The sequence below is a fragment of the Anomaloglossus baeobatrachus genome, chromosome 8 (genome assembly GCF_048569485.1).
Source record: "Anomaloglossus baeobatrachus isolate aAnoBae1 chromosome 8, aAnoBae1.hap1, whole genome shotgun sequence".
NCBI lineage: Eukaryota > Metazoa > Chordata > Amphibia > Anura > Aromobatidae > Anomaloglossus > Anomaloglossus baeobatrachus.
In genome coordinates, this window is record NC_134360.1 from 203,292,112 (window position 1) to 203,317,816 (window position 25,705).

Below are 25,705 nucleotides of genomic sequence, written 5' to 3' on the forward strand. Positions count from 1 at the left end.
AGCGAGCGTACCCACCCCCGTCGGTTGTGCGTCACGGGCAAATCACTGCCTGTGGCGCACAACATCGCTTACACCCGTCACACAGACTTACCTGCCCTGCAACGTCGCTGTGCCCGGCTAACCGTCTCCTTTCTAAGGGGGCGGTTCGTGCAGCGTCACACGGCAGCCGTCCAATAGAAGCGGAGGGACAAAGATGAGCGGCCGGAACATGCCACCCACCTCCTTCCTTCCTCATTGCCGGTGGACGCAGGTAAGGAGACGTTTGTCGTTCCTGCGGTGTCACACATAGCGATGTGTGACGCCGCAGGAACGAAGAACAACCAGCGGCATGCACCACCAACGATATTATGAAAAGGAGCGACGTGTCAACGATTTTGACGTTTTTGCGATAGTTGATAGTCGCTCCTTGGTGTCACACGCTGCGATGCCGCTAACAGCGCCGGATGTGCGTCACTAACGACGCGACCCAGACGATATACCGTTAACAATGTCGCAGTTTGTAAAGCACCCTTAAGAAGAATGGCTGCTTCTATGGGGGCTGCGAGATTTGAAAATAGGCCCTGTGTGGTGGCCTATTACCTGAACAAAGAGTACACAAATAAAGAAAACTGCGCCATCTAAGGTAATGCGTGTGAGTGTGATGGATCCGAAAAAATGACTATAAGCAAAAGGAGGGGAGAGATGTGATGGATTGCAGAGAAACAGATGGAACCATAGAGGAGTAAAAGATACAGTAGTTAAAGGGAACCTGTCAGGTGCAATATGCACCCAGTACCATGAGCAGTTCTGGGTGCATATTGCTAATCCCTGCCTAATCATCCCTGTATACACTCGCATAGATAACTAGTTCTTTATAAAAAGTATTTCTAAAGATCTTTTATCTCATGCTAATGATGCCAGGGACTAGTCCCAAGGGCGTTATATCCCCTGACTAGTCCGCCCTCTTGGCATGTTAGTACAATCACAGTGGTATGCTAACATACTATTTAATGCAGTGTCACCAGCTGATCTGAATGCCGGGCACTTCCGGTTATGCGCAGTATGAAGCTGGGTGTACGTGTCCCGGCTTCAGAGAGGTCTAGTCCGCATGACGAGAAGTGTGGGGCATTCAGAAGAGCAAACACAGGTACGCATGTCCTGGTTGATGACGCTGCATTGAATACCATGTTAGTACACTCACAGGGGAGTGCTAACATGCTAAGAGGGTGGACTAGTTGAGGGATATAACGCCCTTGGGACTAGTCCCTGCGATCATTAGCAAATCATAAAGGATCTTCACAAATACTTTTTCTTCAGAGCTCTTTATCTATGCTGTTAGATACAGGGACGGTTAGGCAGGGATTTGCAATATGTACCCAGAACTGCTCGTGGTTCTGGGGGCATATTGCACCTGACAGGTTCCTTTAATGTAAAAATATCAAAGGAAATAAAATGGAAATGTAAAAACCAAAAAAAAAAAAAAAAAAAAACAAAAAACCCACAATAAAACCAAGGAAAGGACAGAGTCCTTTACCCAGTCATTGGATAGCAAGAGTCCGCAAAGACAATAGTTGACCGATCTCAGTGTCCTTTGATGAATAAATATAGTTTGTAGTATTGCTGAACATAAGGAGGTCCTGTTAGAGGTGGAGCAGATCAGGTATCTTGTGTCTGATCTGCTACTACACCTCAAGAGTTGATCGTGCGTGCTTTAGACCGGGTACACGTATCTGGCTTTTCGCCGGTCTGACGGATGCGGCGCACGCCAGTACAGTATGATGCAGTACAGTACAGTGGCAGCGCCGCAACTTCCGGGTCTCATGCTCCGGTCACATGACAGCATGTGACCGGAGCTTGTTGCGCTACCAGTGTACTCTATACACTGTACTGGCGTGCACCGCATCCGTCAAACCGGCGAAAAGTCGGATGTGTACCCGGCCTTAGCTGCAGTGATTAGGGGGTGGATCAGGAATCCTGGATACGATCTGCTGCCACACGCCACTGGAACTGAGATGCTCCGGCAGGCAGCGTTGCCTCAGGCTAGCGTGGATCCGCGGCAGATCGTACGCAGGATTCCTGATCCACCCCCACAATCGCTGTACTGGGGAGCTGAGGCACATTGGATCCCCAAGGGACATCAGCAGGATCAACTCGAAGTGTAGTAGCGGATCGGGCGCAGGATCCCTGATCTGCTCCACCTCCATCAGAACCTCCTCACAGTGTGAGTGGTATCACCCCTCCCCCACGCATGTTCAGAAATACTACGAACTGCAAGTTACCTCCTTCCTTTATTCATCAAAGGACAAAGTAATCAATTGTTTTTGCAATAGATATAAATATAAGGTAGAGATGGGCTGAGTGCAGTCCTGTGCCTGCCTCCTGACACTAAGCTAAAGCTGACGATCTCTGTATCAATTGGTCTGTGTATACTACCGGAGGAGGCGATAGCTTTTTTTTTTTTGCATAGTGGCAGCCCCCTAATGGCAGCAGCATACACGCATGTTCTCCTGTGACCATTAATAAAGCGATAAAAAAATAGGGAGTCACAACAAAATAGTCGGAATGTGAAAGAAAATAAAAAAAAAAAGACCCTTCAAAGATGATGGAACAAATTAAATAATAGGACACAATGGTTGGAGGAACACATCTGCATATCTAGCTATACAGTACAAACACATTATGAGGTCTGTTTGGGTTCCAGTAAGGTTTTTATCAATTTGATGGAATAAGGGGTACTTCTCACATAGCGAGATCGCTGCTGAGTCACAGCTTTTGTGACGCAGCAGTGACCTCATCAGCGATCTCACTGTGTGACACTAAGCAGCAACCTGGCCCCTGCTGTGAGATCGCTGATCGTTACACACTGTTCTGGTACATTTTTTGCTCGTTGGTCTCCCGCTGTGCAGCACGCATCGGTGTGTTTGACAGCGGGAGACCAATGAGCACGGACTGTGTAAGCAGTGTATGCTGGTAACCAGGGTAAATATCGGGTAACTAAGCAAAGCGCTTTGCTTGGTTACTCGATTTTTACCCTGGTTACCAGCGTACACACTTACAAGCTGCCAGCGCTGGCTTCCTGCACACGTAGCCAGGGTACACATCGGGTTACTAAGCAAAGCGCTTTGCTTAGTTACCCAATATTTACCTTGGTTATCAGCGTACACTGCTTAGCGCTGGCTCCCTGCACATGTAACCAGGGTAAATATCGGGTATCTAAGCAAAACGCTTTGCTTAGTAACCCGATGTGTACCTTGGTTACCAAGCGCAGAGTCACTGGTGAGATCTGCCTATTTGACAGCTCACCAGCGACGCACCAGCGATCCCTGCCAAGTCAAATTGTGGTCGGAATCACTGGTACGTCTTTTAGTGAGACGGTACAGTAAGAAATGCTTAGGTGGCCTAAAATGAACGTGAACAAGGCTATAAAGGTTGTCCTATCATAGATAAACAGAAAACATAAAATACAATTGAATCCTTCACCCTACTAACCACCCAGCTTGTGATCTCACAGCAATGGCAGGAGCTGGTTGAGAAGAGACTGATTGAACGCATAAATGAAATACAAACTATAAAATGTTTAAAAGACATTAAATTTATTACCCCCTCTGTAAGGAACGATGCTGATGGCAAGGCTGGTGGCACAGGAGTCTGTGGTTTACTGGAAACTAATGGAAAACCGGACTGAGAAATAATTGGTCCTGGAATCTTCACCCAGTAAATTGAATATTTTTCAACAATAGTGGCTCTAAGAGGAAAAAAAAAAAATTATGGTTAGGAAACATACAGAAAACTTAAGGAGTTTTTAAAAAATAAAATCAATAGTGTGACAAAATCCAGATAACATACTTATCAAAGTGTCACGGATGAAAAACATGAGTAAAAGAACTCTAAGGGCCGTTTCACACCCCTGGTATTTTGCCGGATGCCGAATCCGGCACACATGCAGTACAGTTACATTCATTTACAGTAGAAGCGTGACACCATGCGGACACATGCTTCATACACAACCGCATGTGTCTGCATGGTGTCGCGCTTCCACTGTAAATTAATGTAACTGTACTGCATGCATGACGGATCCGGCGAAATGCCGAATGTGTGAAACGGGCCTTAAGGGCTACAGTGAGACATCACGAGGACGGCCCACTGGACTGTTTCAGCCAATCACTGGGCTTAGATGCTTGTGCCATTCAATTTGGCAAAGCCCCTGAGCTCAGCGATGGGCTGCAGTGGTCACATACAGTGTAGTAGTGACATCACCGCTGCAGCCAGTAAACAATCGCCAGAAGAAAAACAAGTGAAGCATTGCTGGGGTCTGTGACTAAAACCATTGTTTGTTCTTTACATTCTGAGAAAATTAATGGGGTAGAAAAGGTTAGACGACAAATTAGGCATAAATGTCATGGAGGAAATGAGCGACTTTGCCCATCCAAGTATTAAATGGTCAGTGAAGTTTAAATTATTTATAACACTACACAGAAAGAAAAAAAGAAAAAAAAAAGTTTCCCAGAAGTTTGGAGCTGGTAAAAATAAATAAATAAATCCTACTTTTCTACCAGCACCCACCCAGATTTAGTGCAGGCTGCTTTGTGGTCTGTTCGGACACATGGAGAGGAGGTGTCACTGTTCAGTCATCAGCTGCGGCCAGGGATCGGCAGAAGCATTCAAGTGACTTGAGCGGCGAGTCATCAGAAAAAGATCACTTGATGCATTGCCCAAATCACCTGACCGCTGCAGTCACTGATACGCAGCAGCGGTTCCGCTGCTGACGAAACAGTGACAACTCTTCCTTTGTTACTGCAGACCACAGAGGAGCAACTTGAGCTGGATCCTGGTGAGTAGGGTTTTTGGTTTTTTGTTTTTTTTTTTTTAAAACAAAGCCACAAACTCCTGGGAAACTTCTTATAATATTATTATCTTTATTAAAAGTGTTAAAACTGCCTTTTTAATAAGGTTTCCTACATTGCCCGGCTACAACACTGAGACAGCTACATGGTTGTGTAACAAAACGTTAATGATTTGTAGCAGACGACTTTAATCCGTCTCTTACTTGCATAATACAGGTTTGTTACAACCCGCTGATAAACAAGTATTTCAAGATTTGGTAAGAACAGCATTGGCCAAGCCTGTGAAGAATGCGCTTCTTAAATCCCTGAGCCACTTGTAAATGTAAACAATTGATCTGTTGGTGAAGGCAAAAAAAAATCCAACAAAGAAGCAGTCTCCAAAATGAACTAATAACCCTGGGTAAAACAAGGTGAGAAACTAATAGGACATCATAGCATGCTGTAATGGAGGAAGATGTAGTTATAAAATACTTTACAAACATATATATTAGACATATTATAATTATATATATATATATATATATATATATATATATATATATATATATATATATATATATATATATATATATATATATATATATATATATAATTGCCTTATTCTGTCTGTCTGTCTGCCTGTCTGTCATGCTCCGAAATTGTGTCCTTACGGTGACACAAAGCTGATTGGCCGCTGGGCTCGCCATGGCCCCGCCCCCCCACACGGATTGGCCTCTCGCTCCGGCTCTCTGCAGGCCCCGCCCCCCTCACGCAATGTACGCTCGCTCTGGCCCAACTGACACGGAGCCCCGATTACCAGGTGAGTACACACACACACATCAGATCACACTCACTCTCACACTCACTCTCACACACACCTCACACATCACAACATGCTGGGATATCGCTTGCTTCTACACCGGCTCCGTCAGGATCCCGGCAGCGCCAGACATAACCTTGCGATGCTGGGATCTTGACGGAGGCCGTGAAAGCTGGTAACCATTATAAACATCGGGTAACTAAGGTCCCTTAGTTACCCGATGTGTATCATAGTTACCAGTGTACACCGGCTCACACTCACTCTCACACACACCTCACACACACATCACATCGCATCCACACATCAAGGTCCTGCAGCTGCGGAACATACACACACATAACAGCACACACACACACAAATCAGATCACTCTCACACACACCTCACACATCACATCGCATCCACATACTCACAACATCCTGGGATATCGCTTGCTTCTCGGCAGCGATACTGTGCTGTTGTGAGCTTCCAGGACCTGCCGGGGGATCACATGGCCAGAAGCATGTGATATCCCCAGATGTTGTGAGTATCAGCGCGTATGTGCAATATCGTCAGTGTGTGTGTCTTTGTGTGTGAGTGTATGCGATCGGGTGTGTGTCCCCGTACTGTGCATCCATATATTAATAATGTCCCCGTACTGTGCATCCATATATTAATAATGTCCCCGTACTGTGCATCCATATATTAATAATGTCCCCGTACTGTGCATCCATATATTAATAAAGTCCCCGTACTGTGCATCCATATATTAATAAAGTCCCCGTACTGTGCATCCATATATTAATAAAGTCCCCGTACTGTGCATCCATATATTAATAAAGTCCCCGTACTGTGCATCCATATATTAATAATGTCTCCGTACTGTGCATCCATATATTAATAATGTCCCCGTACTGTGCATCCATATATTAATAATGTCCCCGTACTGTGCATCCATATATTAATAATGTCCCCGTACTGTGCATCCATATATTAATAATGTCCCCGTACTGTGCATCCATATATTAATAATGTCCCCGTACTGTGCATCCATATATTAATAATACCCCGTACTGTGCATCCATATATTAATAATGTCCCCGTACTGTGCATCCATATATTAATAATGTCCCCGTACTGTGCATCCATATATTAATAATGTCCCCGTACTGTGCATCCATATATTAATAATGTCCCCGTACTGTGCATCCATATATTAATAATGTCCCCGTACTGTGCATCCATATATTAATAATACCCCGTACTGTGCATCCATATATTAATAATGTCCCCGTACTGTGCATCCATATATTAATAATGTCCCCGTACTGTGCATCCATATATTAATAATGTCCCCGTACTGTGCATCCATATATTAATAATACCCCGTACTGTGCATCCATATATTAATAATGCCCCGTACTGTGCATCCATATATTAATAATGGCTGATGCTGGGGACAGAGAGGCTGATGCTGGGGACAGAGAGGCTGATGCTGGGGACAGAGAGGCTGATGCTGGAGACAGAGAGGCTGATGCTGGAGACAGAGAGGCTGATGCTGGAGACAGAGAGGCTGATGCTGGAGACAGAGAGGCTGATGCTGGAGACAGAGAGGCTGATGCTGGAGACAGAGAGGCTGATGCTGGAGACAGAGAGGCTGATGCTGGAGACAGAGAGGCTGATGCTGGGGACAGAGAGGCTGATGCTGGGGACAGAGAGGCTGATGCTGGGGACAGAGAGGCTGATGCTGGGGACAGAGAGGCTGATGCTGGGGACAGAGAGGCTGATGCTGGGGACAGAGAGGCTGATGCTGGGGACAGAGAGGCTGATGCTGGGGACAGAGAGGCTGATGCTGGGGACAGAGAGGCTGATGCTGGGGACAGAGAGGCTGATGCTGGGGACAGAGAGGCTGATGCTGGGGACAGAGAGGCTGATGCTGGGGACAGAGAGGCTGATGCTGGGGACAGAGAGGCTGATGCTGGGGACAGAGAGGCTGATGCTGGGGACAGAGAGGCTGATGCTGGGGACAGAGAGGCTGATGCTGGGGACAGAGAGGCTGATGCTGGGGACAGAGAGGCTGATGCTGGGGACAGAGAGGCTGATGCTGGGGACAGAGAGGCTGATGCTGGGGACAGAGAGGCTGATGCTGGGGACAGAGAGGCTGATGCTGGGGACAGAGAGGCTGATGCTGGGGACAGAGAGGCTGATGCTGGGGACAGAGAGGCTGATGCTGGGGACAGAGAGGCTGATGCTGGGGACAGAGAGGCTGATGCTGGGGACAGAGAGGCTGATGCTGGGGACAGAGAGGCTGATGCTGGGGACAGAGAGGCTGATGCTGGGGACAGAGAGGCTGATGCTGGGGACAGAGAGGCTGATGCTGGGGACAGAGAGGCTGATGCTGGGGACAGAGAGGCTGATGCTGGGGACAGAGAGGCTGATGCTGGGGACAGAGAGGCTGATGCTGGGGACAGAGAGGCTGATGCTGGGGACAGAGAGGCTGATGCTGGGGACAGAGAGGCTGATGCTGGGGACAGAGAGGCTGATGCTGGGGACAGAGAGGCTGATGCTGGGGACAGAGAGGCTGATGCTGGGGACAGAGAGGCTGATGCTGGGGACAGAGAGGCTGATGCTGGGGACAGAGGCTGATGCTGGGGACAGAGAGGCTGATGCTGGGGACAGAGAGGCTGATGCTGGGGACAGAGAGGCTGATGCTGGGGACAGAGAGGCTGATGCTGGGGACAGAGAGGCTGATGCTGGGGACAGAGAGGCTGATGCTGGGGACAGAGAGGCTGATGCTGGGGACAGAGAGGCTGATGCTGGGGACAGAGAGGCTGATGCTGGGGACAGAGAGGCTGATGCTGGGGACAGAGAGGCTGATGCTGGGGACAGAGAGGCTGATGCTGGGGACAGAGAGGCTGATGCTGGGGACAGAGAGGCTGATGCTGGGGACAGAGAGGCTGATGCTGGGGACAGAGAGGCTGATGCTGGGGACAGAGAGGCTGATGCTGGGGACAGAGAGGCTGATGCTGGGGACAGAGAGGCTGATGCTGGGGACAGAGAGGCTGATGCTGGGGACAGAGAGGCTGATGCTGGGGACAGAGAGGCTGATGCTGGGGACAGAGAGGCTGATGCTGGGGACAGAGAGGCTGATGCTGGGGACAGAGAGGCTGATGCTGGGGACAGAGAGGCTGATGCTGGGGACAGAGAGGCTGATGCTGGGGACAGAGAGGCTGATGCTGGGGACAGAGAGGCTGATGCTGGGGACAGAGAGGCTGATGCTGGGGACAGAGAGGCTGATGCTGGGGACAGAGAGGCTGATGCTGGGGACAGAGAGGCTGATGCTGGGGACAGAGAGGCTGATGCTGGGGACAGAGAGGCTGATGCTGGGGACAGAGAGGCTGATGCTGGGGACAGAGAGGCTGATGCTGGGGACAGAGAGGCTGATGCTGGGGACAGAGAGGCTGATGCTGGGGACAGAGAGGCTGATGCTGGGGACAGAGAGGCTGATGCTGGGGACAGAGAGGCTGATGCTGGGGACAGAGAGGCTGATGCTGGGGACAGAGAGGCTGATGCTGGGGACAGAGAGGCTGATGCTGGGGACAGAGAGGCTGATGCTGGGGACAGAGAGGCTGATGCTGGGGACAGAGAGGCTGATGCTGGGGACAGAGAGGCTGATGCTGGGGACAGAGAGGCTGATGCTGGGGACAGAGAGGCTGATGCTGGGGACAGAGAGGCTGATGCTGGGGACAGAGAGGCTGATGCTGGGGACAGAGAGGCTGATGCTGGGGACAGAGAGGCTGATGCTGGGGACAGAGAGGCTGATGCTGGGGACAGAGAGGCTGATGCTGGGGACAGAGAAGCTGATGCTGGGGACAGAGAAGCTGATGCTGGGGACAGAGAAGCTGATGCTGGGGACAGAGAAGCTGATGCTGGGGACAGAGAGGCTGATGCTGGCGACAGAGAGGCTGATGCTGGAGACAGAGAGGCTGATGCTGGAGACAGAGAGGCTGATGCTGGGGACAGAGGCTGATGCTGGGGACAGAGGCTGATGCTGCAGGTAGAGAGGCTGATGCTGCAGGTAGAGAGGCTGATGCTGCAGGTAGAGAGGCTGATGCTGGCGCAGCATGGCGGATGGAGCACCTTTGGGAGTGCGCAGCATGGCGGATGGAGCACGTTTGGGAGTGCGCAGCATGGCGGATGGAGCACGTTTGGGAGTGCGCAGCATGGCGGATGGAGCACGTTTGGGAGTGCGCAGCATGGCGGATGGAGCACGTTTGGGAGTGCGCAGCATGGCGGATGGAGCACGTTTGGGAGTGCGCAGCATGGCGGATGGAGCACGTTTGGGAGTGCGCAGCATGGCGGATGGAGCACGTTTGGGAGTGCGCAGCATGGGGGATGCAGCACGATGGGGAGTGCGGAGTATGGCGGATGGAGCACGTTTGGGAGTGCGCAGCATGGAGGATGCAGCACGATGAGGAGTGCGGAGTATGGCGGATGGAGCACGTTTGGGAGTGCGCAGCATGGCGGATGGACCACGTTTGGGAGTGCGCAGCATGGCGGATGGAGCACGTTTGGGAGTGCGCAGCATGGGAGATGGAGCACGATGGGGAGTGCGCAGCATGGCGGATGGAGCACGTTTGGGAGTGCGCAGCATGGCGGATGGAGCACGTTTCGGAGTGCGCAGGATGGGAGATGGAGCACGATGGGGGGTGCGCAGCATAGGGGATGGAGCACGTTTGGGAGTGCGCAGCATGGGGGATGGAGCACGTTTGGGAGTGCGCAGCATGGCGGATGGAGCACGATGGGGAGTGCGCAGCATGGCGGATGGAGCACGTTTGGGAGTGCGCAGGATGGGAGATGGAGCACGATAGGGGGTGCGCAGCATACGGGATGGAGAACGATGGGGAGTGCGCTGCATGGGGGATGGAGCACGATGGGAAGTGCACACCTCCCCCCAACACACACACATACGCGCGCGCACTGCACAACACACCACACCACACACACACACACTGGGAACCACAAACAACTGCCCTACACAGACACCCACACACACAGACAACGCTGCACACACAAATATACGCACATACCGCACAACACGCACATTGCACAAAACATACCTCCCCCCAAAACACACCACACACACACAAACTGCGCAACACACACACAACGCTACAGACACACAGCGCTCCACAAACAACGCAACACACAAACAACACCGCTCTCACCCCCCATCACACCCAGACAACATCCAGAACATGTACAGCGCCCTACACAAACACTTGGTAACTACACACAACAACATATATACATATATATATATATATATATATATATATAAATATATACATGAGCTACACAATACGTAAATTCTAGAATTACCCGATGCGTAGAATCGGGCCACCTTCTAGTATATATATATATATATATATATATATATATATATATATATATATATATATATATATATATATATATATATATATATATATATATATATATATATATATATATATATATGCCGGCGTATAAGACGACCCCCAACTTCTGCCCTAAAAATATAGAATTTGGGATATACTCACTGTATAAGACTACCCCGCTCCCAAATGAAAAAAAGTCTGCTTTGATTGCAACATGTTAATTTTAATTCCGCGAGAGCCGTACAATATGTTTTTAAAGGGCATTGACAGATCAATCGCTCCAATGTTCACTTAGTACAGCAAGGAATGCTCCTCCCTGCTGTATAAAGCCACAACTGGACTGAAACAATGGTACTACACTCTGCTACAAACAGACACACAACAACTCTGCTACATACAGACAAACACACACAACTCTGCTACATACAGACAAACACATACAACTCTGCTACATACAGACAAACACACACAACTCTGCTACATACAGACAAACACATACAACTCTGCTATAAAAACAAACAACAAACACCACACACACACAACTCTGCTACATACAGACAAACACATACAACTCTGCTACATACAGACAAACACATACAACTCTGCTACATGCAGACAAACAACACACAACTCTGCTTACATACAGACAAACACATACAACTCTGCTACATACAGACAAACACATACAACTCTGCTACATACAGACAAACACATACAACTCTGCTATATGCAGACAAACACACACAACTCTGCTACATACAGACAAACACATACAACTCTGCTACATACAGACAAACACATACAACTCTGCTACATACAGACAAATACACACAACTCTGCTACATACAGACAAATACACACAACTCTGCTGCTCTGTGGGGCCTGCACCCGCGGCTCGGCGGGTACAGCACCCGCGGCATCGGCGGGGGGGGGGATTGGCAGGGCATACATCTGGGGGGTTAGAAGCAGCTCACCGGGGCCCATAATGGGCACAAGTCCCCCTGTGTTAGATATCTCCCCCATAGTGCTGCTCATGGCCCCTATATAGATCGCACAAGTCCCCCTGTGTCAGATATCGCCCCCATAGTGCTGCCCATGGCCCCTATAGATCGCACAAGTCCCCCTGTGTCAGATATGGCCCCCAGGCTGCTGCCCAAAGTAAAATAAAACCCTCTTTCCTTACCTCCTCCAGCGTTTATCTCCCTCCTGTCTGGCTCCGTGCTTCTGTTCTTCCACTTCCTGGTTCTCAGTGCGGTCATGTGATCGGCACAGCAGGCTGAGCTCTCTGCCTGCCTGATCACAGTGGAAGCAGGGACACGGGGAGAAACGCTGCAGGGGTAAGTAAAGCTTTTTTATTTTAGAATGAGCAGCAGCCTGGGGGCCAAATCTAACACAGGGGGGACATGTGCGATCACACTGGGACGCAGGCTCATATAATATGCACCGCTGCCCCAGCCCCTCACTGCGTGCGATTTCAGCACCATTGGAGATGGACAGCGGCTGTGCATATTATATGAGCGGGTGCAGGAGATCAAAGGATGCAGCCCGCAGCGTCCCCCTGTGCTCCAGAGCTGCTGCCCCCACCTCCCCTGGACGCTGCAGTGTACATACACCCCCCCCCCCCCGTATATCCGGCGTATAAGACGACCCCCCACTGTAGCCATTATTTTAAGGGGGTAAAAAGTCGTCTTATACACCAGTATATACGGTGTATATATATATATATATATATATATATATATATATATATATATATATATATATATATATATATATATATATATATATATATATATATATATATATATATATATATATATATATATATATATATATATATATATATATATATATATATACATATATATATACATATACATACATATATATACACATATATATACATATACATACATATATATACACATACATATATACACACACACATATATACACACACACACATACATATATATACACACACATACATACATATATATATATATACACACATACATACATATATACACACATACATACATACATATATATACACACACATACATATATATACACACACATACATACATATATATATACACACACATACATACATACATATACACACATACATATATACACACATACACACACACACATATACACATACATACATACACATACATACATACACACACACATACATACATATACACACACACACACACACATATTAGCTGCAGTACCCAGGCGTTGCCCGGGATAGTAACTGTCCCTCTCCCAGTCTCTGTCTGTCTCTCTGTCTGTGCCTTTCTTTGTCTGTGTCTATGGCTCTGTCTGTTTCTCTCTGTCTGTATTTGTATCAGTCTGTCTGTCTCTTTCCAAATCTGTCTCTGTGTGTCTGCGTCTCTGTTTGCGTCTCACCACTGACATCTTATTACCTCACACATAAGCTTCTTATACTAACAGTTTATTTTGTTCCTATAGCAACCACTGACAGTTGCTATTAATAGCCTGCAGCTCCCACCTCTATTCAGTTTAATGGAGGCAGGATTTTTGAGAGTAACTGTAAAGCGTGAGGTTAAATTTTCCCGTCAAAACATAGTCTATGACGTTCCCTGGGTCACATGGGGCGTTTGTGCAAAATTTCGTGATTGTAAATGCAACGGTGCAAATTTAGCGGACATACACACACACACTGCGCTTATATTTTAAACACACACACACACACACACACACACACACACACACACACACACACACACACACACACACACACACACTGCGCTTATATTTTACACACACACACACACACACACACTGCGCTTATATTTTACACACACACACACACACACTATATAAAATCTCAGCACAGTAAGTTTAAAAAAACAAAAAAAAAAAAACCAAACATCAAATTGTGGAAGGTATTATTCCAAGATCTATTGATTAAAGTCAATTTTAAAATGAACTTTGTTGGTGGGAAAAACCTCTTTAAAAAGGGGTTGACAGTGAAAGTGTCAGAGGCAGATGCTGGCTGAATAACACAGCTGGCACCTGCCTTTGTGGTGTGGGTGCAGCTCCTGAGCTGGATCCAGAGATCTGGACACTTTCCGTGATGAATACATCAGTCATGGAGTGTGACAGGGCTAAAGGATTTATATTGTAGGCAAAGAGCGTGAAGGGGCCCGATCTCTCCTAAAACCAAGTGCTCATGAGGAGGCTTTCCTAGCATCCAGCTGATCATAGCGGGTCCAGAAATAAACAATGACAGGTGAGGGGTAAATGCAAGGAATAATGTACATGATGACGTACAGGAACTGGATATGCTGCGGGCCGGCGCTGGGAGCGATCCAATAGAATTCAACCTGTTCTTTTCTCCTCTTGTTGGTCTGACTGACAGCTGAATCCTGGAAATAGAAGGATTGGGTTACAGAAGGCAGGACACATACAGGCAGCGCAGCGAGCCAAGGTGATCGGGAGGAACTGCGAAGAAATGACCGCCACATCCCCGCCTCCTGGAGAGAGGAATCCACCACCTCTAATAACCTATGCACCATGTGCTGCAGTGAGAAATAAGCAGGATTTATCCATTATCAGTACAAAAACCTTGTGATTCTATTACAATAAGGGCCGATTGCAGAAATTAATAAACGGCGCACACGTTTTGCCACAGGGTGCCAGAACAGCCGGACCAGAGCTGTGTAATAAAGCTCCGTGTGTGGTGTCTGAGCCGGCTTCATAATAATCAACTCAGAACAGGTCAGGATTAGATCGAATATGGACGATCAGGAAAAATAAAGTTTCTGTTTAGGCTACAAAGTGAAAAAGGGAAAAAAATAAAAATAAAAAATAAAATGAGCCTATAGGAGTGGAATTGACCTTTACAAAAATCAGCATTTTCCAAAATGCAGATTTTTCTTTTGTAAACCTCTGCCGCGTAGGTTCAGCAAAATAGTAGTCACAAGCTTCTATATTCTCAGCTGTAGACGGCTGTCAAAATGGTATTCAACCTTTCACGACCTAGGACATACATGTACGTCCTTCGTCACGTCCCCGCGGTCATCCCCACACGTCTGTTGATCTGATCAGCAGACATGTGCTGCTAACAGACCAAGGTGGATCGGAGATCCACTCACGCCTGTTAACCCCTTAGATCATGCTGTCAAACTATGACAGCGCGATCTAACTACAGGCTTGTGAAGTGATCATGGGGCGCCAATGGTAGCGCAATGGATCCTTGTCCCTGCCAGGACGTTTCCTGTGAATGCCAGCAGAGGGATGACACTCTCAGGAGATCAGCATTTCTCTTGATCAGAGTGATGCTGAAGCACTGCTTTGATCAGAAGTAATTTGAGTGTGAAGTCATAAAGTCTCCTGGTGGAACTAGTAAAAATGTAAAAAGCGGAAAAAAAAAAAATATTAAGAAACCTAAAACACAACAATGAGAACATAATTTGGTTTGGCCGCGTTCAGAAATGCCCAATCTACCAAAATATAAAATGAATAAATCTGGTATCTACAAACTCATACTGATCCGTGGAATCATAATGCCCGGTCAGTTTTATTACATAGTGAACTTGGTAAATAAAAAAAAAAAACAAAACACCTCTGCAATTGCATTTTTTTGTCATTTCACAGAACTTGGAATTTTCTTTCCATTTTTCAGAACATTTTTTGGTAAAACTAATGGTTTCATTCAAAAAGTACAAATTTACGTGGACTTCAACGTTTGCTGTGAAGATCAGAGGATGCAACGAGGACCAGAAGGTTGACCGGGAGGAGCCAGAGAGGCCAGTATAAGGATTTTATTTACTTTTTTAAATATTATTATGTTCTGAGGTCTGAAGAGACCCCAGAGAATAAGGGACATTCAATCTGCGGAGAATAACCTGATTTTTAACATTTTCTGGGAAAATCCAAGTGGATTCTGCCTGATCTGCTCACACTCTGGTCTATAACAAAAAGAAAATCTCGGAGAACAACATCTTATTTCTTATAGAGTATAAGAAACTATACCGGGACGCCGCCGCATGTCAACAGCTGAGAAACTTCTGGATCAATTAAAGAGAAGGAGCCCACGGCATCACCGTCTAAATTGTTCGCATTTCGAGCTTGAACGAAAAATCCAGAAAAGCGAGATCCAGACAAAGTCACTAAAAAGAAAATGAAGAAGACAGATTAAAAAAAATGATCTGATATTTTGTGTTTCTATGTTAGAACAACTAAAAATTCTCATGAAGTTACATAAGAGAAAAAAAACACTAATGGCTTCTTATAAGTTAAAGAAGGATTTTTGTGTACTCACCGTAAAATCTCTTTCTCTGAGTCTTCATTGGGGGACACAGGACCATGGGTTATGCTGCTGTCACTAGGAGGCTGACACTAAGTAGACATGAAAAGTTAGCTCCTCCCTAGCAGTATACACCCCGAGCCGGAGGCGGGCTCAGATCAGTTTGTGCAGAAGCAGTAGGAGGAGTACCCGAATCACCATACATAAAACAAAGTTATAACTAAATTAATGCAGCCGTGCGAACAGGTGGTCTATGAACCTAAGACCCTGAAAATGGCAGGCAAATGCAATGAAAAACAACAACAACCAAGCAGGGTGGGTGCTGTGTCCCCCAATGAAGACTCAGAGAAAGAGATTTTACGGTGAGTACACAAAAATCCTTCTTTCTCTATCGTTTCATTGGGGGACACAGGACCATGGGACGTCCAAAAGCAGTCCCTGGGTGGGAATATCGAAGCACCGCCGCAGGGAGAATAAACAACGACCTCCCCCGGCGGGCATACATTACGACTGAATGTTGTCACCCTATTACAGGTGTGCAACTGCCGCCTGCAAAACCTTTCTCCCAAAAGCCGCATCTGCCGATGCTTGAGTGTGAACTTGGTAGAATCTGGTAAAGGTGTGCAGACTAGACCAGGTGGCGGCCTTGCAGACCTGATCGGCCGACGCCTGATGCCTAATCGCCCAAGAGGCTCCCACCGCTCGGGTAGAGTGAGCCCTTACCCCCCGAGGCGGAGACTTGTCCCGAATCCGATAGGCCTCAGATATGGCGGAACGGATCCATCTGGCAATTGTGGCCTTGGATGCCGCCTCACCCCTCTTGGGGCCCGAAGGAAGAACAAACAGACCATCCGACTTACGGAACGGCGCGGTCCTGGAGATGTAGATCCTAAGGGCGCGCACTAGGTCCAGGGTGTGCAGGGACCTCTCCAAGCTGTGGGAAGGTCCAGGACAAAAAGACGGAAGGACAATTTCTTCGTTTAGATGAAACGAGGAGACCACCTTCGGAAGGAAGGAGGGATCTGGCCGGAGAACCACTTTATCCTGGTGAAAAACCAGAAAGGGTGCACGACAAGAAAGAGCTGCCAGTTCTGACGTCCTTCGAATAGAAGTGACGGCAACGAGGAACACTACCTTCCAAGATAGGTGAGAAAGGGAAGAATCTCGCAGAGGCTCGAAGGGAGGACCCTGAAGGGACCCTAGGACTAGATTAAGGTCCCATGGTTCTAGAGGGCGACGATAAGGCGGGGCTAGGTGGGCAACTCCTTGGATGAAGGTCTTAACCTGCGGGCGAGAGGCTAGTGGCTTCTGAAAAAGAATTGTCAAAGCCGAAACCTGGCCTTTTAGTGTGGCTAGCGAGAGACCCGCATCTAGGCCGGACTGTAAGAATGCCAATAGCGAAGGAAGAGAGAAGGCGAGGGGAGAAGAAACTTTGTTCTCTTCGCACCACCTGAAGAAGACTTTCCACGTGCGGTAATAAATCTTTGAAGAAGAAGGTTTCCTGGCCTTAATCATTGTTTGTATCACTCTTGGAGCGAAACCAGCCTGAGCTAGAACCCAGGATTCAATGGCCAGGCCGTCAAACTTAGAACCCTTGAATTCTGATGGAAAAGGGGTCCCTGCTGAAGAAGATCGTGACGGTCTGGAAGACGCCAAGGGGTGTCTGCGAGGAGCTGAGTGAGTTCTGCGAACCATGCTCGCCTGGGCCAGTCCGGAGCCACCAGGATTACTGGTATTCCTTCCGCCTTGATCTTCTTGAGGACCCTCGGGATTAGAGGAAGTGGAGGGAAGATGTACGGGAGACTGAACTGGCCCCATGGCAGGGTGAGTGCGTCGACTCCTAACGCCAAGCTGTCGCGGCACCGTGCTACGAATTGCGGTACCTGACGGTTGAACCTGGAGGCCATTAGGTCTACATCTGGCACGCCCCATCTGCCGCAGATCTGGTTGAAGACTTCCTGATTGAGAGACCATTCGCCGGACGCGAGGCCTTCCCTGCTGAGGAAGTCCGCCGCCCAATTGTCCACGCCCGGGATGTGGACCGCTGAGATCAGAGAGTGATGACGCTCTGCCCAATGCAAAATCTTCCTGACTTCTCGCATCGCCCCGGCACTTCTTGTGCCTCCTTGGTGGTTGATGTACGCCACCGCCGTCGCATTGTCCGACTGGATCCTGATCGGGCAACCCTGAACTAGGTGCCGAAACTGCTGCAAGGCTAGCCGAATGGCCCTTATCTCCAGAATGTTGATCGGGAGAGAGCTCTCCCGCGGCGTCCAACGGCCCTGAGCTGTGTGATGGCGGAACACGGCTCCCCAGCCCTGGAGACTGGCATCGGTGGTCACTATTTTCCAGTGGAGCGGGAGGAATGACCTTCCTGATGTGAGATTGCGTTGATTGCTCCACCAGCTGAGTGAGTGGCGGGTCTCTGGCGAAAGAAGGATCCTGCGGTCCAGGGAAAAGGGAGATCTGTCCCATTCCTTCAGCAAGGCTAGTTGGAGGGGCCGGAGGTGGAACTGCGCAAAGGGAACGGCTTCCATTGCCGCTACCATACGCCCCAGGACTCGCATGCCGAACCTGATGGAAACTTGGCGCTGGCGCTGGAGAACGCGGATGCCTTGTTGCAGAGAGGAAATCTTTTCCTGTGTGAGGAAAACCCGACCTTGGGTGGTATCGAATACCATGCCTAAAAAGGTGATCCGCCGGCCCGGGGTCAGAAAGGACTTCTTTCGGTTGATCATCCACCCTAACCGGGAGAGGGTGTCGATCGTGACCTGAACCCCCAGACGACAATCCTTGAACGACGAGCCTTTGATGAGCATATCGTCCAAGTACGGGATGACCATGACACCCCTGGAATGGAGGACGGACATGGCCGCCGCCATGATTTTCGTGAAGACCCTGGGAGCGGATGCGAGGCCGAAAGGAAGAGCCGTGAACTGGAAGTGATCCTCCGCTATCGCGAAGCGGAGGAACTGTTGGTGAGAGGTGGCTATAGGTATGTGAAGATAGGCGTCCCGAATATCCAGCGATGCCAGGAACTCGCCGATCTCCATGGACGCGATCACGGAGCGGAGTGACTCCATCCGAAACGGCCGCGACCTCACCGACCTGTTTAGCAGCTTTAGGTCGAGGACGGGGCGGGCGGACCCATCTTTCTTGGGGACCACGAAAATGTTGGAATAGAACCCTCTGAAACGTTCTGCGGGGGGAACTGGCACCACGACCCCGGCTTGGAGGAGGGAGTCTATGGCGTGAAAAAACGCACGCGCTCGTGCGGGGGCTTCGGGAGGACGGGAAAGGAAAAACCGATTCGGCGGCCTTGAGTCGAATTCGATTTTGTAGCCAGATGTGATGATCTCCCTGACCCAGGCATCCGCGGTCAGGGGGATCCACACATGCTGGAAGCGCAACAGACGTCCTCCCACTAGTCCGGCGCTGGAGCGCGCCGACCGCGAGTCACTTGGAGGAACGTCGGTGGTAACCGGAAGAGGATCTCGTGGGCTGGCGGGGGGCGTGAACGCCAGGCGGGATTGGTCTTGAATGACGGGGTCTTCCTGTCTCTCGGAGGAGAGCGGCTTTTCCGCGGCTGGGGATTGGAGTTGAAGCTGCGAAAGGGGCGAAAACGAGCGGCGGGGCGCCGATTTAGGATGTGCTTGGGGCGCAATTGGGGGAGAGATGTACTCTTTCCCCCCGTTGCATCGGAGATCAACTTGTCCAGTCTCTCTCCAAAAAGACGTTCCCCTAGGAAAGGCAGAGAAGTCAGCGACTTCTTAGAGGCCGCGTCCGCGTTCCAGGAACGGAGCCAGAGTGCTCGGCGGATGGCCACGTTGTTGCTGGCGGCCTGGGCCGCGCAATTGGCAGATGCTAGGGCTGCGTTGAGCAGATACTCACCCGCGAGGGTAATCTGCGAGGAGATGAGGACCAGATCTGGATTGGCAGAAACTGCTCGGAGTCCGCCGCGTAGCGTGTCTGCCCAGGACATCAGTGCCTTCGCGACCCAAACCGAGGCAAAGGCTGGTGAGAGGGAAGTGCCCGCCGCCTCGAAGGCGGAACGGGCCAACCTGTCAATAGTACGGTCCGTGGGATCTCTGAGGGACGTACCGTCAGTGAGTGGAAGGACTGTGTGAGAGGATAGGCGGGAGATTGGGGGGTCGACCACAGGAGAGCCCGCCCAGTCCTTTTTAAGATCCTCTGGAAAAGGATAGTGTAGATTAATGTACCTGCTGCTGGTAAATACCTTGTCTGGCTGCTGCCTGTGGGTGCGCAGCAAGTCGGCAAATTCCGGATGTCCGCTGAAAGTGCTCTGTGGCCGCCTCAATCGCTTAAACGAGACTTGGGTGCTCTGAGAGGAGACAGGGTCCACTTGTACCTTTAGGGTCTGGTTCACTGCCTCCACCAGGCTATTCACCATACGCCGAATATCAGCCGCCTGCTCAGCGTCCAGCACGGGTGCTGCATCGTCTTCATCATCGGAGCAGTCAGAATGTTCCCGGGAGGAATGATGGGACGGCCCTGGTGGTGAAGGTGAAACCTGCGAAGAGTCTGAAGAAGATACCTTACGGGTACGCTTCTGCGCAGCCGAGGAGGTCCCTGCAACGGGGCTTACTTGCTCCGGCGGCGGTAGCGTCGGGTCTGCAGGCGTCTGGGTAAGCGACGGCAGCAGGCGCAGTGCTTGCGCGATGGTCCGAGAAGCCTCAGAGAGGGACTCTACGGACTGGGACAGTGACGCTAGCCATGCGGGGGAGGGCGGGACGCAGGGGCCTGTAGCATCTGGCGCTGCGGTCTCAGAAGCGTCGGCCGAGGGGTCCTGCAGGTGCTGCGCGTTATCAGAACAGACGGAGCATAGTGGCTCGTCCTGGCCTTGGGAAAACTTGGTTTTGCAGGAGGAGCATGCAAAGAATAAGGCAAAGGGGGCCTGCTTGGGACGGGTGGACTTAGTATTAGGCATGGTGAAAGGATAACTCTCCCTGGTGCTGCTAGGAAGGAGACAGGAGAGGGTTAACTCGTCCCTAATTAAGGGAAAAACGCTGTCTAGTGAGGGCTACTCCTGAGGAGCAGAGCTTACCCCGGTCCTGTGTGCCGCCCACCAGCCCAGCAGAGGGATCCTGGAGGAAGGAGCTACCAGAGATGCGGTGCAATATGGAAACGCCGGCGCTGCAGCTTCAGAGAAACAGCAATATGGCGCGGGGACGCTGGAGCAGGCTGGGGGAGGAGCGCCGAATCGGCGCGAAGAAAACGAAAGTAACCGCCCCCACTCTCAGCCAGGGGGCTGCAGGGTGGGGGGAAGCTGGGCCAGACAAGCGGCGGTCACAGCGCTGCGGCGGGGGGCGTGGCTAAGGTGCAAGCGCGGCTAGGCCGAGACCGGGGACTAAAGTTAGGAGCCGGCCGAGGAGGAGGGCAGGGAGCAGGGAACGATCCTACCTGACTCGGCGGCGGAGGTCCAGCAATGAAAGCGGTGCAGGCAGGGCACCCAGCCCCTGCCTGTGAACAGTGCCCTCGCCCTGGGAGACGGCAGACTCCGGGAGAGAGCGTGTAAAAGGCAGGGAAGTGGACGTCATGATGGGGGAAGGAGCCCCCAGCAGCAGAGAGCAGCGGTGAGGGCCCATCAAAACACAGCGCGCTGCCATAATCCATCCCTGCTGAATGCCCCTGTAGGCCCATTGGGGTGATACCTCCGGGCGAATCAGGGGTGCCCACGACAAACCTGCCCACACGAACACCCCCGGGAGTGGTACCAGCGGGGGCGAACGGGGGAGAGGGCCCAAGATCTCAAACCCCTGCGACCCTGGGGAGTGGTACCGACAGGGCTGCGAAGTAAGAGTGACGAAAATACCTGCATAGAGAAAAAAGGCAGGTATGAGAGCGCTGAGCGGCGCCGAAATAGTAGAAAAAACGCAAAAAAGCAATTGGCTGAGGGGGGCCGAGACGGCCCACATCAGCCTCCTACGACACTAAGCTAAAAACTGATCTGAGCCCGCCTCCGGCTCGGGGTGTATACTGCTAGGGAGGAGCTAACTTTTCATGTCTACTTAGTGTCAGCCTCCTAGTGACAGCAGCATAACCCATGGTCCTGTGTCCCCCAATGAAACGATAGAGAAATTTACATTTTTAAGATCATTTTTTCCTATCAAGTTTAATTTTCTTATCTTTTATACTAATAATCTAGTACAGATTGTGCTGTGCACATGTGCGGTCAGCCAGTCTGAGAAGACCATTTGGCTATGTTCACACATTACGTTCTTGCGTCGTTTTATCCAAATAAAAAGCTGCTTCTTAGGCTGTATTCACACAGACTTTTTGCTGCATTTTAAAGGGAACCTGTCAGGTGCTATATGCACCCAGTAACACGAGCAGTTCTGGGTGCAGATTGCTAATCCCTGCATCTAGGAGCATAGATTAAGAGATCTTTAGAAAAAGTATTTCTAAAGATCTTTTATCGTATGCTAATGAGCAATGGGACTAGTCCCCTGGGCGTTAGTTCCACGGTGAGTCGGCCCTCATTGGCATATTAGTACACCCCTGTGGGCGTGTTATGCTAATGAATACGCAGTGTCACAGGATGATCTCACTCACCTCTCCATTACCAGTCGATTGATTTCGGCTTAGTGCGCATGACCTTGGAGATTGGGTCATGCGCACTACTTCAGTTTGAAGCCAGGACACATACACCCGGCTTCATAGCGCGCATGACTGCACCTTCGGGGTCATGCGCACTGATCCAAAATACAGTGTCAGGATGTGATGGCGGCGTAGAGGTGAGTGACATCCTCTTGTGATGCTGCGCATTCATTAGCATGTTAGTACGCCCACAGGAGTTTACTAACATGCTAATGGAGCCGACTACCCAGGGGAAGTAACGCCCAGGGGACTAGTCCCAGCGCTCATTAGCATACGATAAAAGATCTTTAGAAATACTTTTTTCTACAGATCTTTTTATCTATGCTCGTGTATACAGGGACAGTTACGCAGGGATTCCTAATATACACCCAGAACCGCTCTTGGTTCTGGGTGCATATCGGACCTGACAGGCATGGTTTTGCCTTGGTTTTATACAAATCCATGCTGATAAACTCTGCCTTCACAGTCCCAGCAAAGCCTATGACTCCTGAAATATCATGCGCGCGCACACAAAACACCTGTGTTTTTTTCCTGATCGTTGTCAGCCTCCTTGGTTTGTGAAAGAATCAGCAGGTCAATACTTTCAGCATTTCGGCACGATGTTACTGCAATTTTTTACCCATACAAATTCATGAGAAAGTGCAAAACCACAGATTATTTCCTGGCAAAATATGAAGCTTTGCTACAGAAAAAAAACCTGCGCAAAAACGCCCTGTGTGAACATAGATTTAGGGTACATGCCCACGATCAGGACTCGCTGCGTTCAGAACGCAGCGGGTCCTGACCGGGGTGGTGGGGGGGTGGCCGCATGTCTCCTCCGACCATGGCTGTCAGTACCCACGATCAGGGTTCAGTGCGTTGCGGTCTCTCACTTGTGTTCTCCCTATGGCGGACGCATGTGATTCTGCAGCAAACAATTGACATGCTGCGGTCGGGAAACACGCTCCGCAGATCAGTGTTTGCTGCAGGAAAAAAAAAAAGCACAGTAGGCACGGGATTTCTAGAAGTCTCGTCCACTATGCTCGTACTGTACAACGCAGCGTTTTGGATGCAGCGGAGGTACGCTGCGTCCAAACCCGCTGCAAATACTGATCGTGGGCACGCAGCTTTATAGTACCAGAAAAACCTACGAGATTCCAGAAATCTCATACACACACAAACTCTTTTTTTTCCCAGACTGAAATGGAAAACTGTTTCGTTGTTGAAAAGATGCAGCGTGTCAATTCTTTCAGCATTTTTGCAGTTTTTTCACCATTAAAAGCAATGAGAGGGAAAAAAACCCCGCAGTTGTGCTTTTTGCTGCTTTTCTAGTGAAAAAAAACTAACTTTATTTAAACATGTAACGTAGACAAATGACACCAAAAAACAGCAAAATGTGCAGCTTTTTTACTGCCAGGAGATCAGGTTATGCTGCAGGAAGAAAAAAAAAATGCAACATGTGAACAAAGCCTTCAATGAATAGTCGTCTACTCTATACGCACACACTCTTACCTTTGATCTTATCTCCTGGATTAAATACAGTCTTATCCACAGAGATGTTATGGATGACTTTAGATTGAGGGTGGTGTCCATGATGAGGCACCATGGAGCCGCAGACTTCGCTGACTCGCCCATCTGGATAACTGGTGACAGGAGAGGAGCTGCAGACAAGCAACCAGACGACGAAAACCGGCACCAGAGCCATCTATAGAGCAAAGAGAAAAAGACAAAACTAAGTTATATCACAACACAACGGGCTTAGGCTACTTTCACACATCAGTTTTTTGACATCAGGCACAATCTTGTGTGTGCCTGATGCAACAGATCCGGCGCAGAATATGCAAAAACTGATGCGCCGGATACTTTTTTTTTTTTTTTAAGGATCCGTTTTTTTACAATACATTGGAGCATGCTCAGTTTCAAAGTAAGGATCTGGCGGCGGCATCCGTTTTTTGACGCATTATGCCGGATTTGGCATACATAGGCTTCCATTGTAAATCGTGCCGGAGCGTTTTTTGTCAGAGACAAAAAACGGTACAAGAGACATTCCATCGGGCCGCTGTATTAGCCAATGACGCCGGATCCAGCAAAAGCTGGATGCAACGCAATGCCATCCAGCACAATCCGGTGCTAATACAAATCAATGGGGATAAAACGGATCCAGATCCGTTTTATCTGTTTTTTTCCGGATTGTGCCTGAAGGGAAAAAAAACCTGATGTGTGAAAGTAGCTTTAGGCTACTTTCACACATCCGGTTTAACCACTGCGGCTCAATCCGGCTGTGAAACCTATGCAACGGATGCGTCGAAAACACCGCATCCTTTGCATAAGTTTTTACATGCGGCCCGTCCGTTTTTTTCCAGTTGCGGCACGCTACTGAGCATGCGCAATGGAAGAAACCGCATGCGGCGGCCGGATGCGGTTTTTGCCGCATCCGGCGTCCATAGGCATGCATTGAAAAATGTGCCGCAGCGTCCGGATGCGGCGCAATACGTTTTTTTGCCAGAGCAAAAAACGTGCCAGGGAACGTTCCACCCGGCTGCCACATCGGCGAAATCTGCCACATACGGCAAAAAACGGACGGAACGCAAGCCCATGCGGCGCCAATGCAAGTCAATGCTGGAAAAAACGAAACCGGCGGCAAAAAAAAAAAAAAAAAAAAAAAAAAGTTTCGTTTTTTTTAGCAGAGTGCCAGATTGTGCCGCACTGCTACAGCCGGATGTTTGAAAGTAGCCTTAGATTGTAGCACCTACTGATAGGGATCCTGGAGGAACATAGGACCTTTAAATCTCTGCAAAC

The 25,705-nt window shown here is 49.4% G+C and overlaps 1 protein-coding gene across 1 annotated transcript in view; it reads right to left on the bottom strand.

The window, feature by feature from the left end:
- LOC142248783 (putative ferric-chelate reductase 1) overlaps positions 1–25,705 on the bottom strand; it is a 92,573-nt gene that overhangs the window by 60,166 nt on the left and 6,702 nt on the right. Inside the window, exons 2-5 of the mRNA XM_075320083.1 lie at positions 24,419–24,611; positions 16,036–16,172; positions 14,332–14,426; positions 3,580–3,724 (exon numbers count right to left, since the gene is read on the bottom strand). Coding sequence (XP_075176198.1) covers positions 3,580–3,724; positions 14,332–14,426; positions 16,036–16,172; positions 24,419–24,611 — 570 coding nt within the window. The remainder of the gene's footprint in view (positions 1–3,579; positions 3,725–14,331; positions 14,427–16,035; positions 16,173–24,418; positions 24,612–25,705) is intronic.